General features: G+C 44.7%; 1 protein-coding gene across 1 annotated transcript in view; it reads right to left on the reverse strand.

Moving 5' to 3' along the window:
- LOC122926738 (altered inheritance of mitochondria protein 21-like) overlaps positions 1 to 17,262 on the reverse strand; it is a 175,110-nt gene that overhangs the window by 78,104 nt on the left and 79,744 nt on the right. Inside the window, exon 9 of the mRNA XM_044278212.1 lies at positions 12,164 to 12,331. Within this exon, the coding sequence (XP_044134147.1) occupies positions 12,164 to 12,331 (168 nt within the window). The remainder of the gene's footprint in view (positions 1 to 12,163; positions 12,332 to 17,262) is intronic.

Raw genomic sequence — 17,262 nt, forward strand, 5'->3', positions numbered from 1 at the left:
TGGTGTGGGAGATCGAAGGACAATCTGGACCGAAGGGCAGTCCCCCCAAGTTACCAAGAAGGTAAGTCTACAGCAGGACCATAGCCTAGAATGGAAAGCGCAATCTGCACCCAGCGGGAGGACAGAACGCGGTAGACCCAGCAAGAGGCACACAGCTAATACAGCCAGTGTGAACAAGGGAGACAGTACGAGACCAAAGGAACACCGGAACCATCCACATGAACAACCATGCTCCCCCCAGAGGGGAGGACAGTGAAGGAACAGCCTCTGAAGCCTGGCCGGGGCAGAAGCCACATCGGAGTGATCTGTACCGAACGGGGAGCCAAACAGAGCCGGCGAGACAAGGTAGTCGAGACAGAGGCCGGCATCACACCCCCCAACCGAAAGGAGGAGTGGGCAGCAGGGAAGCCATAGGACAGCCCAAAAGCAGAACCCTGCTACACTGTGAGACGCCCGGTTCACCGCCTCGCAGAAGGCAAATACCCTGAAGAACCCAAGGTGGAGGTCCTCCGGACCTGGGTAATCGAGCATCCAAGAGAAGTTGGGTGATCTTCCCGAGAAGAGTGGCCCGAACCTGGTAGCAGATCAGACCGAAGCGTAGAGGGCGCCAAGAGGAAGGACTCATACCACACTGCATCCGAAGAGGAGGAAATGATAATAGGCGAAGGAACCATAGTCCCGCCAGAGCCAACGAAGAATCCGAGGGGCGCTGCAGACAACAGCACGCATCTAGGAACCACGAACACTTCCCGGGAGGAAGGGCCAACGAAATGAATGAGTACCACCCAGCTCGGTGCAGTAGAGAGCATAGAGCCCTCCGGGTCAGGTGGACAGAACGATCTCTGTAGAGACGAGTGCAAGGCTTGCGGCAAGTAACCCAAGAGAACAAAGGGATGTCGCAGGAAGGAGGGGAGGCATACGTACGAGCAGCCCCGTAAGCAGTGAGAAGGCCAACCCACCTACGGGAGGAGAAGGCATAAACGGCCCAAACAACGCACAAGAACGGCCGCTCCCTGCAAAAAAAAGCCACTCAGAGAAGAGGGCCAGCCACAGAGTGCCCCAGCATCTATGGAAGTGCAAAGTGCAACCTGAAAGGGAGTTATGCACAAGCCTAGCATGGCACGCGATGGAACGTAAGCAGTCCGCCCCGAAAGGGGGGGAAATGTACCTGGCAAGCTGCAGTCGGCAAGAGTGCAAAGGCCCACCCCAAAAGGGGGTGACGCCTAAGGCCGTACCTACTCCAGAGACATAGGACATACCATATAATCCAGCAGGAGCGCAGGAGGTCCACCTAGTGAAAGGGGGACATGCACAGGGTTATCCTAGCATTAAGAGAGCGTGCAATAATTCCCCCAACACCGAACTTTGTGAGAGTGCAACCACTCCGCCAATGAAGGGGACATGTACAAGTCCAGCACAGCACGTACAAGGACAGCCGTGAATCTCATGAGCGTGCAAAAGTCCGCCCATGGAATGAGGGGTGGTCACGCACAAGGCCAGCACCGAATCCAATGGGAGTGCAAGCGTTCCACCCATGTTAGAGGCCATGCTCATGGCCAGCAACGTATCCGGCTAGAGTGCAGTATGCCGCCCGGAAAAAAGGGGGGGGGGGGGGATCATGCACATGGCCAGCATCTCATCCAGGGAGAGTGAGAGCACCCTGCCATGTACGGGAGTCATGCACATAGCCAGCAACGTACTGGCGAGAGACAAACACAGTCAGTGAGAATGTGTGTATGTCGCCTGAGGAAGGGAGGCATGACCATGGCCGGCAGCGAATCCAGTGAGAGTGCGTACACCGCCCACGGAAGAGGGGCCATGCACATGGCTGACAGCGGATCCAGCGAGAGTGCAAGCACCCCGCCATGGAAGGGGTTCATGCACATGGCCAGCAACGCACCAGCGAGAGAACAACCACAGACAGAGGGAGTGTATGCATGCCGCCTGAGGGAAGGAGGCGTGCCCAAGGCCGGCAGCGAATCCAATGAGAGTGCAGCATACCACCTATGGAAGGGGGTCATGCCTATGGCCAGCCGCGAATCCAGTGAAAGTGCAGCGTTCCGCCTATGGAAGCGTGTCGTGCACCTGGCCAGCACCGCATCCGGTGAGAGTGCAGATTTCCGCCTAATAAAATGGGGACATGCACATGATCGGCAACAAATCCAGTGAGAGTATAGCGTTCCGCCAATGGAAGGGGGTCACGCACATGGTCGACTCGCGAATCCAGCGAGAGTGCTGCGTTCCGCCAATGGAAGGGGGACGTGCACATGGCCAGTACCGTATCCGGTGAGGGTGCAGTATTCCGCCTATGGAAGTTGGTCACGCACACGGCCGGCAGCGAATCCAGTGAGAGTGCAGCGTTCCGCCTATGGAAGGGGGACGTGCACATGGCCAGCACCGTATCCGGTGAGAGTGCAGTATTCCGCCTATGGAAGGGGGTCACGCACACGGCTGGCAGCGAATCCAGTGAGAGTGCAGCGTTCCGCCTATGGAAGGGGGACGTGCACATGGCCAGCACCGTATCCGGTGAAACTGCAGCAATCCGCCTAAGAAGGTCATACACAGGGCCAGCCCGCAGCCAGGGAGAGTGCAGTATCCCGCCTCCATACCTGGAGAGGGAGACGAATGCTGCCTACAGAACTGACCGCATGCACTTGGCCCGCGCTGCATCCCGGGAGAGGGCAAGAAACCGCCTAAAAGGGGAAATGCACCTGGCAGCGACGCAGGCTGGGAGCGCGAAACCATGCCGCCTATGGAAGGGGGGCATGCAGACAGGCAGCACTACTGCGATGAGGCTGCAGCGTCCATGCGCAGCCCACAAGAATCTGTTAGACATCTGTTTATTCATTAGTATTTCATATTTTATTTATTTCTTTATTATTATTTTTTTTTTTTAAAACAGCCTCTCTGAGGCTAAAGGGGAACCACCATATAGGGGCACAGATTCTCTTGATGGAAGAAAAAAAGGGGGTGGCCAACCATACAGGCCCATTGGGAGCCGGCCTGCACCCAAAGGGTTAACAGGGAGCCGGCCTGGGGGCCGGCGCTGCGATCCACTGGGGGCGGAGGAAGCCCCAGGCGGGAAGAATTCGCGCCGGGAGAAGTACCCGCCCCCTCCAACAAAGGCCAGAATTTCGCGGCCTAGTAGGCCGTAAAGCCGGGGGCCTAAATTTGTGCGGCGCCCGGCCGACCGGGGCCGCATAGTATTATATACCGCCGGGACTGAGGCGGAGCGGCGCATTAAACCGGCCGCGGGAGCCCACCCCGCAGGCCGGAAGAGTCAGGGGCCCAAATGGAGTGCCGGAATTGCGGCCCCGCAGGCCCGATGGCGGCCCAGCAGCTCATTGCGGCGCCCGGCCGCACCGGAATGTCCATGCCGGCTGGAGGCGAGGTCAGGAGCGGGCCCCAGGCCCTGAGCAACGCTCCGGTAAGGAGATGGGGGGACCCTGAGATCGGGTGCCCGCGTAGTATTCTATACCGGCGGGACATCAAAAGATAAAGGGGGACAGCAGCTGCATGTCCTATGGGGGCCAGGAAGGGAGGGGGGGGGGGGGAAGCAGGGAGCAGATTGCCGCCCTGCGGCACCCCAGGGGCCAGCCTAGATCCAGCAGTGGAAGGGATTCGAACTCATGACCTCTACCATCAGAGGCAAGGCATTTACCCTCACAGCTATGAAGCTGTTCAGAGGCACAGTATGGGGGTCAGGCCCGCAGGAGACCGGGTGGTGGTGGTGGTAGGGGGGGACGTAGGGCTGGAGAAGCCACTCTCTTACCACAGCCGTCTTCACCCTCGGTCCATTCCAGCAGGGTCGCCCCTTCAGCTACTGGCACCGTAGTGGCAGGACGCTGGAAGAGGGGCTTGGCGTGCGGGCGACCCTTGCGCTGGCGGGATACAGGGGAGCTGGGCTGCCCTGGTCCACCTTGCCTTCTGTGGGGGAGGCAGCAGTGCGGGTGACCGACACTGGCGCAGCTCGACCCCGGGAGAAACAGAGAGGTCTAGTGCGTCTCTGTTGTCCCTGATGATCTGGAACAAAAAGAAAAGAAAAAGTAAAAATAAAAATTTTAAACAAGGAGAAAAGAGCCCTGCAGAGCAGGGAGTGTCTTGCCTCCTTGGACACTAAGCAAAAACTGGCAGCCTCTCTCTCCAGGCTGAGGGTATAGCTGTGGAGGAGGGGCTTAACAGCTTTCACTTAGTGTCACGCCTCCTATGGAGATGAGCTATACCCAAGGTCAAGGTCTTCTGTGTCCCCCAAGGAAACTGGGCGAGAAAGTTGTCTTTTGCCAAGATATTTCTCTCACCTAGCATGGGTATATGTAAAATGACACCCCAAAACACATTGCCCAACTTCTCCTGAGTACGGCGATACCAGATGTGTGACACTTTTTTGCAGCCAAGGTGGGCAAAGGGGCACATATTCCAAAGTGCACCTTTCGGATTTCACCGGCCATTTTTTACACATTTTGATTGCAAGGTACTTCTTACACATTTGGGCCCCTAAATTGCCAGGGCAGTATAACTACGCCACAAGTGACCCCATTTTGGAAAGAAGAAACCCCAAGGTATTCCGTGAGGGGCACGGCGAGTTCCTAGAATTTTTTATTTTTTGTCACAAGTTAGCGGAAAATGATGATTTTTCTTTTTTTTTTCTTTTTTCCTTACAAAGTCTCATATTCCACTAACTTGCGACAAAAAATAAAAAATTCTAGGAACTCGCCATGCCCCTCACGGAATACCTTGGGGTGTCTTCTTTCCAAAATGGGGTCACTTGTGGCGTAGTTATACTGCCCTGGCAATTTAGGGGCCCAAATGTGTGAGAAGAACTTTGCAATCAAAATGTGTAAAAAATGCCCTGCAAAATCCGAAAGGTGCACTTTGGAATATGTGCCCCTTTGCCCACCTTGGCAGCAAAAAAGTGTGACACATCTGGTATCGCCGTACTCAGGAGAAGTTGGGGAATGTGTTTTGGGGTGTCATTTTACATATACCCATGCTGGGTGAGAAAAATATCTTGGCAAAAGACAACTTTTCCCATTTTTTTATACAAAGTTGGCATTTGACCAAGATATTTTTCTCACCCAGCATGGGTATATGTAAAATGACACCCCAAAACACATTCCCCAACTTCTCCTGAGTACGGCGATACCAGATGTGTCACACTTTTTTGCTGCCAAGGTGGGCAAAGGGGCACATATTCCAAAGTGCACCTTTTGGATTTCACCGGTCATTTTTTACACATTTTGATTGCAAAGTTCTTCTCACACATTTGGGCCCCTAAATTGCCAGGGCAGTATAACTACCCCACAAGTGACCCCATTTTGGAAAGAAGACACCCCAAGGTATTCCGTGAGGGGCATGGCAAGTTTTTAGAATTTTTTTATTTTTTGTCGCAAGTTAGTGGAATATGAGACTTTGTAAGAAAAAATAAAAAAAATAAAATCATCATCATTTTCCGCTAACTTGTGACAAAAAATAAAAAGTTCTATGAACTCACTATGCCCATCAGCGAATACCTTAGGGTGTCTACTTTCCGAAATGGGGTCATTTGTGGGGGTTTTCTACTGTTTGGGCATTGTAGAACCTCAGGAATCATGACAGGTGCTCAGAAAGTCAGAGCTGTTTCAAAAAGCGGAAATTCACATTTTTGTACCATAGTTTGTAAATGCTATAACTTTTACCCAAACCATTTTTTTTTTTGCCCAAACATTTTTTTTTTATCAAAGACATGTAGAACAATAAATTTGGCGAAAAATGTATATATGGATGTCGTTTTCTTTGCAAAATTTTACAGCTGAAAGTGAAAAATTTCATTTTTTTTGCAAAAAAATCGTTAAATTTCGATTAATAACAAAAAAAGTAAAAATGTCAGCGGCAATGAAATACCACCAAATGAAAGCTCTATTAGTGAGAAGAAAAGGAGGTAAAATTCATTTGGGTGGTAAGTTGCATGACCGAGCAATAAACCGCTAAAGTTGTGGAGTGCCGATTTGTAAAAAAAAAAAAAAGGGCCTGGTCACTAGGGGGGTATAAACCTGTGGTCCTTAAGTGGTTAATATAAATGTAGGAAAGATGCGGGTATAAATTATTACTAGATTATATCTCTGTGTATAACCCTATGTCTCAGAGGTACTGGTGGATCTGTTCATTATAAAAAAAAAGGGGGGGGGGGGGATGTAATAAAATAATAAATCTGATTTATTCTTTTATTACATTCCCCCCCCCCCCACTCCCATTTTTATAATGAACAGATCCACCAGTACCTCCGAGACATAGGGTTATACACATACAGATATAATCTAGTAATCATTTGTACCCGCATCTTTCCTACATTTAGATTAAACATTGTGTGTGTGTGTGTGTGTGTGTGTGTGTGTGTGTGTGTGTATACAGTACAGAACAAAAGTTTGGACACACCTTCTCATTCAAAGAGTTTTCTTTATTTTCATGACTATGAAGGCATCAAAACTATGAATTAACACGTGGAATTATATACATAACAAACAAGTGTGAAACAACTGAAAATATGTCATATTCTAGGTTCTTCAAAGTAGCCACCTTTTGCTTTGATTACTGCTTTGCACACTCTTGGCATTCTCTTGATGAGCTTCAAGAGGTAGTCACCTGAAATGGTCTTCCAACAGTCTTTAAGGAGTTCCCAGAGATGCTTAGAACTTGCTGGCCCTTTTGCCTTCACTCTGCGGTCCAGTTCACCCCAAACCATCTCGATTGGGTTCAGGTCCGGTGACTGTGGAGGCTAGGTCATCTGGCGCAGCACCCCATCGCTTTCCTTCATGGTCAAATAGCCCTTACTTTCAAAGTTTTCCCAATTTTTCGGCTGACTGACTGACCTTCATTTCTTAAAGTAATGATGGCCAATCGTTTTTCTTTACTTAGCTGCTTTTTTCTTGCCATAATACAAATTCTAACAGTCTATTTAGTAGGACTATCAGCTGTGTATCCACCTGACTTCTCCACAACGCAACTGATGGTCCCAACCCCATTTATAAGGCAAGAAATCCCACTTATTAAACCTGACAGGGCACACCTGTGAAGTGAAAACCATTTCAGGTGACTACCTCTTGAAGCTCATCAAGAGTGTGCAAAGCAGTAATCAAAGCAAAAGGTGGCTACTTTGAAGAACCTAGAATATGACATATTTTCAGTTGTTTCACACTTTTTTGTTATGTACAGAACAGACCAAAAGTTTGGACACACCTTCTCATTCAAAGAGTTTTCTTTATTTTCATGACTATGTAAATTGTAGATTCACACTGATGGCATCAAAACTATGAATTAACACATGTGGAATTATATACATAACAAAAAAATGTGAAACAACAGAAAATGTGTCATATTCTAGGTTCTTCAAAGTAGCCACCTTTTGCTTTGATTACTGCTTTGCACACTCTTGGCATTCTCTTGATGAGCTTCAAGAGGTAGTCACCTGAAATGGTTTTCACTTCACAGGTGTGCCCGGTCAGGTTTAATAAGTGGGATTTCTTGCCTTATAACTGGGGTTGCGTTGTGGAGAAGTCAGGTGGATACACAGCTGATAGTCCTACTGAATAGACTGCTAGAATTTGTATTATGGCAAGAAAAAAGCAGCTAAGTAAAGAAAAACAAGTGGCCATCATTACTTTAAGAAATGAAGGTCAGTCAGTCCGAAAAATTGGGAAAACTTTGAAAGTGTCCCCAAGTGCAGTCACAAAAACCATCAAGCACTACAAAGAAACTGGCTCACATGCGGACCGCCCCAGGAAAGGAAGACCAAGAGTCACCTCTGCTGTGGAATATAAGTTCATCCGAGTCACCAGCCTCAGAAATCGCAGGTTAACAGCAGCTCAGATTAGAGACCAGGTCAATGCCACACAGAGTTCTAGCAGCAGACACATCTCTAGAACAACTGTTAAGAGGAGACTCTGTCAATCAGGCCTTCATGGTAGAATATCTGCTAGGAAACCACTGCTAAGGACAGGCAACAAGCAGAAGAGACTTGTTTGGGCTAAAGAACACAAGGAATGGACATTAGACCAGTGGAAATCTGTGCTTTGGTCTGATGAGTCCAAATTTGAGATCTTTGGTTCCAACCACCGTGTCTTTATGCAATGCAGAAAAGGTGAACGGATGGACTATACATGCCTGGTTCCCACCGTGAAGCATGGAGGAGGAGGTGTAATGGTATGGGGGTGCTTTGCTGGTGACACTGTTGGGGATTTATTCAAATTTGAAGGCATACTGAACCAGCATGGCTACCACAGCATTTTGCAGCGGCATGCTATTCCATCCGGTTTGCGTTTAGTTGGACCATCATTTATTTTTCAACAGGACAATGACCCCAAACACACCTCCAGGCTGTGTAAGGGCTATTTGACCATGAAGGAGAGTGATGGGGTGCTGCGCCAGATGACCTGGCCTCCACAGTCACCGAACCTGAACCCAATCTAGATGGTTTGGGGTGAGCTGGACCGCAGAGTGAAGGCAAAAGGGCTAACAAGTGCTAAGCATCTCTGGGAACTCCTTCAAGACTGTTGGAAGACCATTTCAGGTGACTACCTCTTGAAGCTCATCAAGAGAATGCCAAGAGTGTGCAAAGCAGTAATCAAAGCAAAAGGTGGCTACTTTGAAGAACCTAGAATATGACATATTTTCAGTTGTTTCACACTTTTTTGTTATGCATATAATTCCACATGTGTTAATTCATAGTTTTGATGCCTTCAATGTGAATCTACAATTTTCATAGTCATGAAAATAAAGAAAACTCTTTGAATGAGAAGGGCTGTCCAAACTTTTGGTCCGTACTGTATACACACACACACACTTTTTACTAAAGCGCATATTTATTGCTTTTAATCGCTGATTCAACCATTATTTTTATCTGTTATCCTCAATAATAAGAATCTATTTATTTCATCATTATTTCTTCATATTTTGAGCCATAAGTTCTTTTTAACCAATATGAATTCATCCATTTATTGATGTAGCTATCTAATGATTGATTTAACCACTTCCCATCTGGGCCATTTGCCCCCTTCCTGACCAGGCCTAATTTTGCAAAACTGACATATCTCACTTTATGTGGTAATAACTTTGGAACGCCTTTATTTATCCAAGTCATTCAGAGATTGTTTTCTCGTGACACATTGTACTTCATGATAGTCATAAATTTGAGTCAAAATATTTCACCTTTATTTATGAAAAAATCCCAAATTTACCCCAAAATTTGAAAAATTTGCAATTTTCTAAATTTCAATTTCTCTGCTTTTAAAACAGAAAGTGATACCTCAAAATATTTATTACTTAACATTCCCCATATGTCTACTTTATGATGGCATCATTTTGGAAATGTCATTTTATTTTTTTAGGACGTTAGAAGGCTTAGAAGTTTAGAAGGAATTCTTCAAATTTTTAAGAAAATTGCCCAAACCCACTTTTTAAGGACCAGTTCAGGTCTGAAGTCACTTTGTGGGGCTTACATAGTGGATACCCCCATAAATGACCCCATTGTAGAAACTACACCCCTCAAGGTATTCAAAACCGATTTTACAAACTTTGTTAACCCTTTAGGCGTTCCACAAGAATTAAAGGAAAATGGAGATCACATTTTTAAATTTCACTTTTTTGGCAGATTTTCCATGTTAATCAAATTTTTTCTTTAACACATCGATGGTTAACAGCCAAACAAAACTCAATATTTATTACCCAGATTCTGCGGTTTACAGAAACACCCCACATGTGGTCATAAACTGCTGTATGGGCACACGGCAGGGTGCAGAAGAAAAGGAACTCCACATGGTTTTTAGATGCCATGTCCCATTTGAAGCCCCCTGATGCACCCTTACAGTAGAAACTCCCAAGAAGTGACCCCATTTTGGAAACTAGGGGATAAGGTGCCAGTTTTATTAGTACTATTTTTGGGTACATATGATTTTTTGATCATTCATTATAACACTTTATGGGGCAAGGTGACCTAAAAATTGGTTGTTTTAGCACAGTTTCTATTTATTTATTTTTAAGGGGTTCAGTCAAGTGACATTTTTATAGAGCAGATTGTTACGGACGTGGCGATACCTAATATGTATACTTCTCATTTATTTAAGTTTTACGCAATAATAGCATTTTTGAAACAAAATATTATGTTTTAATGTGTCCATGTTCTGACAGCTATAGTTTTTTTTATTTTTTGAGAGATTTTCTTATGTAGGGGCTCATTTTATGCGGGATGAGGTGTCAGTTTTATTGGTACCATTTTGTGGGACATACGCGTTTTTGATCACTTGGTGTTGCACCTTTTGTGATATAAGGTGACAAAAATTGCTTGTTTTTTTTTTTTTTTACGGTGTTCACCCGAGGGTCATGTGATATTTTTATAGAGCTGGTTTTTACGGACGCGGCAATACCAAATATGTCTATTTTATTTTTTCTATTTTTAACTTTTTTTTATTATTCCTTACTTGGGGACTTTTTTTTTTTTTACATGTGAAACTTTTTTTTTATTTTATTTTTTTATTTTACACTTTTCGTCCCCCATAAGGTCATACAAGACCTCTGGGGGACATTTACTTCACTTTTTCTTTTCTTTTTTTTCACTGTTGATTTTTCCTGTAACTGGGGCTGACATAGTAGCCCCAGTTACAGGAAAAATACACCCCCAGAGAGGCTGTACAGCGCAATACAGCGCTGTACACCCTCAGTGCAGGGCTGATCGAGGTCTGTGAAAGACCTCACACAGCTCCTGCACTCTCCGGTGAGCGCTGTGTATGCAGCGATCTAGAAGGCAGGGACACCTGGGCACTGTCCCTGCCTTCTCTCTGGGTTGCCTTGCTGTCACTGACAGCGGGCAACCCGATCAGCAGCTGCACGATTAGCGTGCAGCTGCAGTTTCTGAACGGACGTTTTAAAACGTCAATTCAGAAATAGAGATCCACCCATAGGACGTTTATATCCTATGGGCGGACGGAAAGTGGTTAAGTATTGTCCATTCATTAATAAATTATTTCACTACCGATATATATTATCAACCCTGCTTATTTTCATATTATACATAATTTTAATATTTTTTTAATGTAATTAGTTGTGAATACTATTTTTTTTATCATATTATATTTTTTATTAGCATGTTATTTTAGCTCATATCTTCTTTTAGACTGACTTGAAAAAGGGGTCCGCTGAACCCTGAAACGCCTTGTCTTCTAATAAATATTATGACATTCTACACCTGGTTGTGATTCTGCGCCTTATATCCACAAGCCCACTTGACTCCTATGGTCCAGTAGAGCTCCAGTACTAATTTACTGTGACAGGGAACTGAAAAAATCATTTCCTATAACCAGAAACACACGAACAGTGTTTCTGCTTGTGAGCAGTTGTTAGGTTACCATGTGAGATCAATCATTTGAGTAAAGAGCATGGAGACATGCCGCGAAGACACAATCACCATCTTCTCTGCATCTGTGTATAAAGATCATTGGCAATAGTGATATAATTGTCTGTTACCATTAGACTATTGTTTTCAGCGATCTGCCTATAGAAACAGCAAGAATCACCATCTGGACTAGGCTGTGTACCCATAGTAAAAAAATTTAATCTAAATAAATATAAAGCATAAAAATAACTGAAATTAAAGGGGTTGTCTCACTTCAGCAAGTGCAGTTTTCCTACAGTGTGCAAAGACGACCCCCGCCCTGGTGGATTGAAGGGTGGTTGTAACCATAGAAATGAGCAGTGTATAATATGATAGAAAAATTTATCAAGCCATCAAAGAAAGCAAAATGAAAAACAGTGCATTAGTAAGTGACTTGTATTAACTTTGCTGAAGTGACACAAAGCCTATACATTTTTTTTTAAAAGTGGACAACTCTGAACTCATATGATCCAATTTTAGACATTCTGATATGAACTCAAAATTACTTCTAAGTATTATGGAAACAGAGTAGCAAAGCGACTACCTCTATTTTTGCAGCGGTAGGTAGGCTGGGGGTTAGGGAACACCTACTCTTAAGATAAATGCAACTAGCAGACGTGGGACCGCCTGCATTTATCAGACATTTATGGACATGCCATTAATGTCTAAGGTGAGTATCCCCTTTATAAATTAATAAGATTTACGACATTCCTAAAAACCATACACTTTTACAAAGCACTGTAAAAAAAAAAAATGCATATATACCCATCGTCTTCTGAATGCAATTCATATGTAATATCTGCTCCATTAGATTTTATGGCATCCGGCAGTTTTAACTGCTGAGCATTTTTCCTGGACTCTTCTGATGGTGTAGACACTATATTTGCGAAGACACTGTGAGTTGCGCCAAATGTTGCTTCCTTGAAACTTAACCTGTGAGAAAAAGGACATATTTTTGAAATTTTAAATAAATTGCTCTATCTAGATTTAAAAAATACAAACTTTGGTAAAAGTTACAAGCAAAAAAACTTTGCCAGGTAGAAAAGAACAGATGATTATGACCGCTTTTATTTTTCTGCTGTTCTGATGTATCCTGTATTTTAAGCATCAGTTATGCTCATTTATGCACATTAGAAAATCCCTCTGACAGCCTTTATTTTAGACGGGGGGGGAAAAAAAAAAAGTCCTGCTTGTGTTGCTACAGGGGTTTTTGATTTGTTTTGAACCGTTTTCCATGAAAAAAAAATAGGACAGGTTATATTATTTTGACGGACTGGAAGCACGGATCACGGACGCGGATGACAAACGGTGCATTAGCTGAGTTTTCAACTGACCCACGGAATAAAACAACGGTCGTGTGCAGGAGGCCTTATACTGATGACCTATACACGGAACAGATCATCAATATGGGATTGGGGGGTCCAACACCCCACGATCAGATGTTTGAAGAGGCCGGGCCGCAGAGGTCTAGTAAGCACTGCAACCTTGTCCTAGGCCAGTGGTGTCAGGGTCATTGGTCGCATGGCAATAGGTGCAACTCAGGCCCATTCTGGTGAATGGGGCTGAGCTGCAATACCAAGCACAGTCACTGTCTAATTGACAAAGCTGTGCTTGGTAAGCTCACACACTGATGACCTATCATCCTGACACGTCATCAGTATAAACACTTGCAAAACCCCTTTAATTTTCATTTGGCACAATTTGGTTCCGATCTGTCAAATTTGCTGCTTTGCGATAATCAGAATTTTGTGCAAAATTACAGGTCATAAACCCTTCAATTTTTTTTTTTCTAAGAGACAATCTAGGAGCATTAGAGTTTAATCGCCTCAAAGGGACTTTATTACTCCGTGTCCCTAAATGAAGGCTTTAAAATAAAATAAAAATTCTACATTAAAGGGAACCCGTCACCAGGATTTTGTGTATAGAGCTGAGGACATGGGTTGCTAGATGGCCGCTAGCACATCCACAATACCCAGTCCCCATAGCTCTATGTGCTTTTATTGTGTATAAAAAACAATTTGATACATATGCAAATTAACCTGAGATGAGTCAGCTTGAAAATATGACTCTTCCCTGGTCACACAAGTAAGATATGACTTATGTTAATTTGCATATGTATCAAATCGTTTTTTTTTACACAACAAAAGCACACAGAGCTACGGGGACTGGGTATTGTGGATGTGCTAGCGGCCATCTAGCAACCCATGTCCTCAGCTCTATACACAAAATCCCGGTGACAGGTTCCCTTTAAAGCAACACAAAACCTTTGGCGTGCTGTTCTACCTCTTTGCTGGATACTCTTTGGATGGGACAGTGGTCAGTCTCCTTTGAACATGCACACTATCCTCCCAATCCAGACTCCTGCTGCCTGGTACCTGTCAAAAGTTGGTCAATAACGACCACAGCATCAAAGCAGGTAGACAGAGGGAGAGGGCTCCCTCAGTCACGCCCTCAGTGTTCCATAACAGGATTGCAGCCAATGCACCTGACACTTGTCAAAGGCAGGCAGGCAGGCAGTAGTATACAGACATAATGCATTGTACTACATAAGTAGTGTAGTACTTTATGTATTCAATCAAAAGGTTGCAGGGCTAAAAAGACATTTAAAAGACATTATAAGGACAAAAAAAGTGTCCTTATAATGAGAAAAAAATAAATTAATCCTATGCAAAGTTAATCGCAGCATCTGAAATTACCTGCCCAATAGAGTTTATGTAAAAAAAATATTTTTAAAGAATTGATTTTATTTGCAAAAAGTTGTAGAACATAAAAAAAGTTTATTAACCCGCAGTAAAAACTAATACATAAGAATGGTCATACTATAAAAACTGTTCCATAATTCCTGTTATTTGTTCAACCCTCCTTCCAAAAACAGAATAAAAAGTGCTCACTCTAAAACAGCACTAATCAAAGCTACAAAAAAAAGAAAAAAACACAAGCTTAGTACCGTATATACTCGAGTATAAGACGAGTTTTTGGGCACATATTTTTGTGCTCAAAAAGCCTTGTCGTCTTATATCTCGATTTGGCCGACCCGAAAATGCCACTGCAGCGAGCGGCCCGGCCGGCGCGTGACTGGAGTCACTTAGTAACGCTCCTGCTTCCTGAAGTGGGAGGAGCGTTACTAAGTAATGTCAGTCACGCGCCGGCCGGCCAGCCAGCTCCCGCTCGCTGTAGTGCATTCATCGTGACAGTGAGTACAGCCGGACCTGTTATCAATAGGAGAGAGATTGTTTGTTGGCAGTTTAGGACACGAGGGGACACATAGGGCCATGAGGGGGACCAGCATAAGATGCTATATATATATATATATATATATATCTTATGCTGCCTCCCCCTTATAGCCCTATGTGTCATAGCGCATATCCCCTATAACAGCGTCCTCCACAGATCCACCCCATAACAGTGCCATCCACAGGTCCCCATAAGTGTCCTCCACAGATCCCCCATAACCCTGTCCTCCACAGGTCCCCATAAGTGTCCTCCACAGATCCCCCATAAAACTTTCCTCCACAGATCCCCCACATAACCGCGTCCTCCACAGATCCCCCACATAACAGCGTTCTCCACAGATCCCCCACATAACAGCGTTCTCCACAGATCCCCCACATAACAGCGTCCTCCACAGATCCCCCACATATGCTGCATTTCCCACCCTAGTCTTATACTCGAGTCAATAATTTTTCCCATTTTTTGGGGGTAAAATTAGGGGCCTCGGCTTATACTCGGGTCGGCTTATACTCGAGTATATACGGTAAATTGATTGTTTTTATTTTTTGCGATTCCCAGGTAAAATCAGTTATCGCTGCATTCATTAGGGGATACAGAAGACTGTGGTATAGCTGTTGCCACTAGAAGGTAGAAAGGTACAGTCCTGATCAAAAGACCACTAGAAAAATGGCAAAAAATTATATTTAGCATGGCTGGATCTTAACAAGGTTCCAAGAAGAGCTTCAACATGCAACAAGAAGAAATGAGAGTGAGACAAAACATTTTTCGAGCATTCAATTTAATGAAAACAACGAATAAACTGAAACAGGCTGTTTTTCAGCTGATCAAAAGTTTAGGACCACACGTCCCAAAAAACTAATAAACCCCCCCCCCCCCCCCCCACCCCCCACCCCCCAAAACAGAAATCCAACTTCCAAAAATGAACTCAGAAATGAGTAGCTCCACCGTTATTGTTTATCACTTCCAAAATTCGTTTCGGCATGCTTGATGCAAGAGTTTCCATGAGGTGAGTGGGAACATTTCTCCAAGTGGTGAAGACAGCCGCACGAAGGCCATCTACTGTCTGGAACTGTTGTCCATTTTTGTAAACTTCCCTTGCCATTCATCCCCAAAGGTTCTCAATTGGATTTAGATCAGGGGAACACGGAAGATCAGCCAAAAGAGTGATGTTATTCTCCTGGAAGAAGTCCCTTGTCCTGTGGGCATTGTGTACTGTAGCAATGTCCTGTTGAAAATCCCAGTCGTTGCCACACAGACAAGGGCCCTCAGTCATGAGGAATGCTCTCTGCAACATCTGGACATAGCCAGCGGCCGTTTGACGCCCCTGCACTTCCTGAAGCTCCATTGTTCCACTGGAGGAAAAAGCACCCCAGACCATTATGGCGCCCCCTCCACTGTGGCGCGTAGAAAACATCTCAGGTGGGATCTGCTTGTCATGCCAGTAACATTGGAAACCATCAGGACCATAAAGGTTAAATCACAGAATAAAACTTTCTTCCACCTTTGAATGTCCCATGTTTGGTGCTATCTTGCAAAGTCTAAACGAGCAGTTCTGTGGCGTTCAAGGAGACGATGTCTTTGAAGAAGTTTTTTTTTTGTTTTTGAAGCCCTTCAGTCTCAGATGCCGTCTGATGGTTATGAGGCTGCAGTCAGCACCAGTAAGGGCCTTAATTTGAGTTGAGGATCGTCCAATGTCTTGACGGACAGCCAATTGGATCCTCCGGCTCAGTGCTGATGACATTTTTTTGTCTCTTCCACTTGACTTTTTTGTTCCATAGCCCTCAGTCCATAGTCTTACTGCATCCCACCTCAGCAGCGATGGTGCGCTGTGAGACCCTGCTTATGCAGTTCAACAACCCGACCACGTTAAAAAAGGGAGAGTTTTCTTGCCTTTGCCATCACAACGTGTGACTACCTGACAGAAAAGGAAATTAATCCACATATTTGCACCGATTTGGCCTTTTAAAGGCATGTGGTCCTAAAATTTGGATCATCTGAAAAACAGCCTGTTTCAGTTTAAAGGGAACCTGTCACCTGGATTTTGTGTATAGAGCTGAGAACATGGGTTGCTAGCACATCTGCAATCTGTCCCTGACTCATCTCACGTACAGGACTCATCTCAGGTTAATTTGCATATGTATCAAATCTTTTTTTTACACAATAAAAGCACACAGAGCTATGGGGACTGGGTATTGCGGATGTGCTGGTGGCCATCTACCAACCCATGTCCTCAGCTCTATACACAAAATCCAAGTGACAGGTTCCCTTTAATCATTATTTTCAATTAATTGAATGCTCAAACAATGTTTTGTCTCACTCTCACTTCTTCTTGTTGCATGTTGAAGCTCTACTTGGAACTTTGTTAAGATCCAACAATGTAAAATATGATTTTTTGCCATTTTTCAAGTGTTCTTAAACTTTTGATCAGGACTGTATTAGCTCTTCTACCAGTATATCATTCCCGCAGATGCCGAGCCAATCGATTTGAATACAAGCAGTAGTGGCAGCCAAACCACACAACTCCTGCCATCCAGAAGAGCTGACAGATCCTCTTTAACCCATTCAGGACACAGCCTATTTTTATTTCTTCTCCATGCCTTCCGGGAGCCACAACTTTTTTTTAAACATTTAAT

This window comes from Bufo gargarizans, chromosome 1 (assembly GCF_014858855.1).
Source record: "Bufo gargarizans isolate SCDJY-AF-19 chromosome 1, ASM1485885v1, whole genome shotgun sequence".
NCBI classification, from domain to species: Eukaryota; Metazoa; Chordata; class Amphibia; order Anura; family Bufonidae; genus Bufo; species Bufo gargarizans.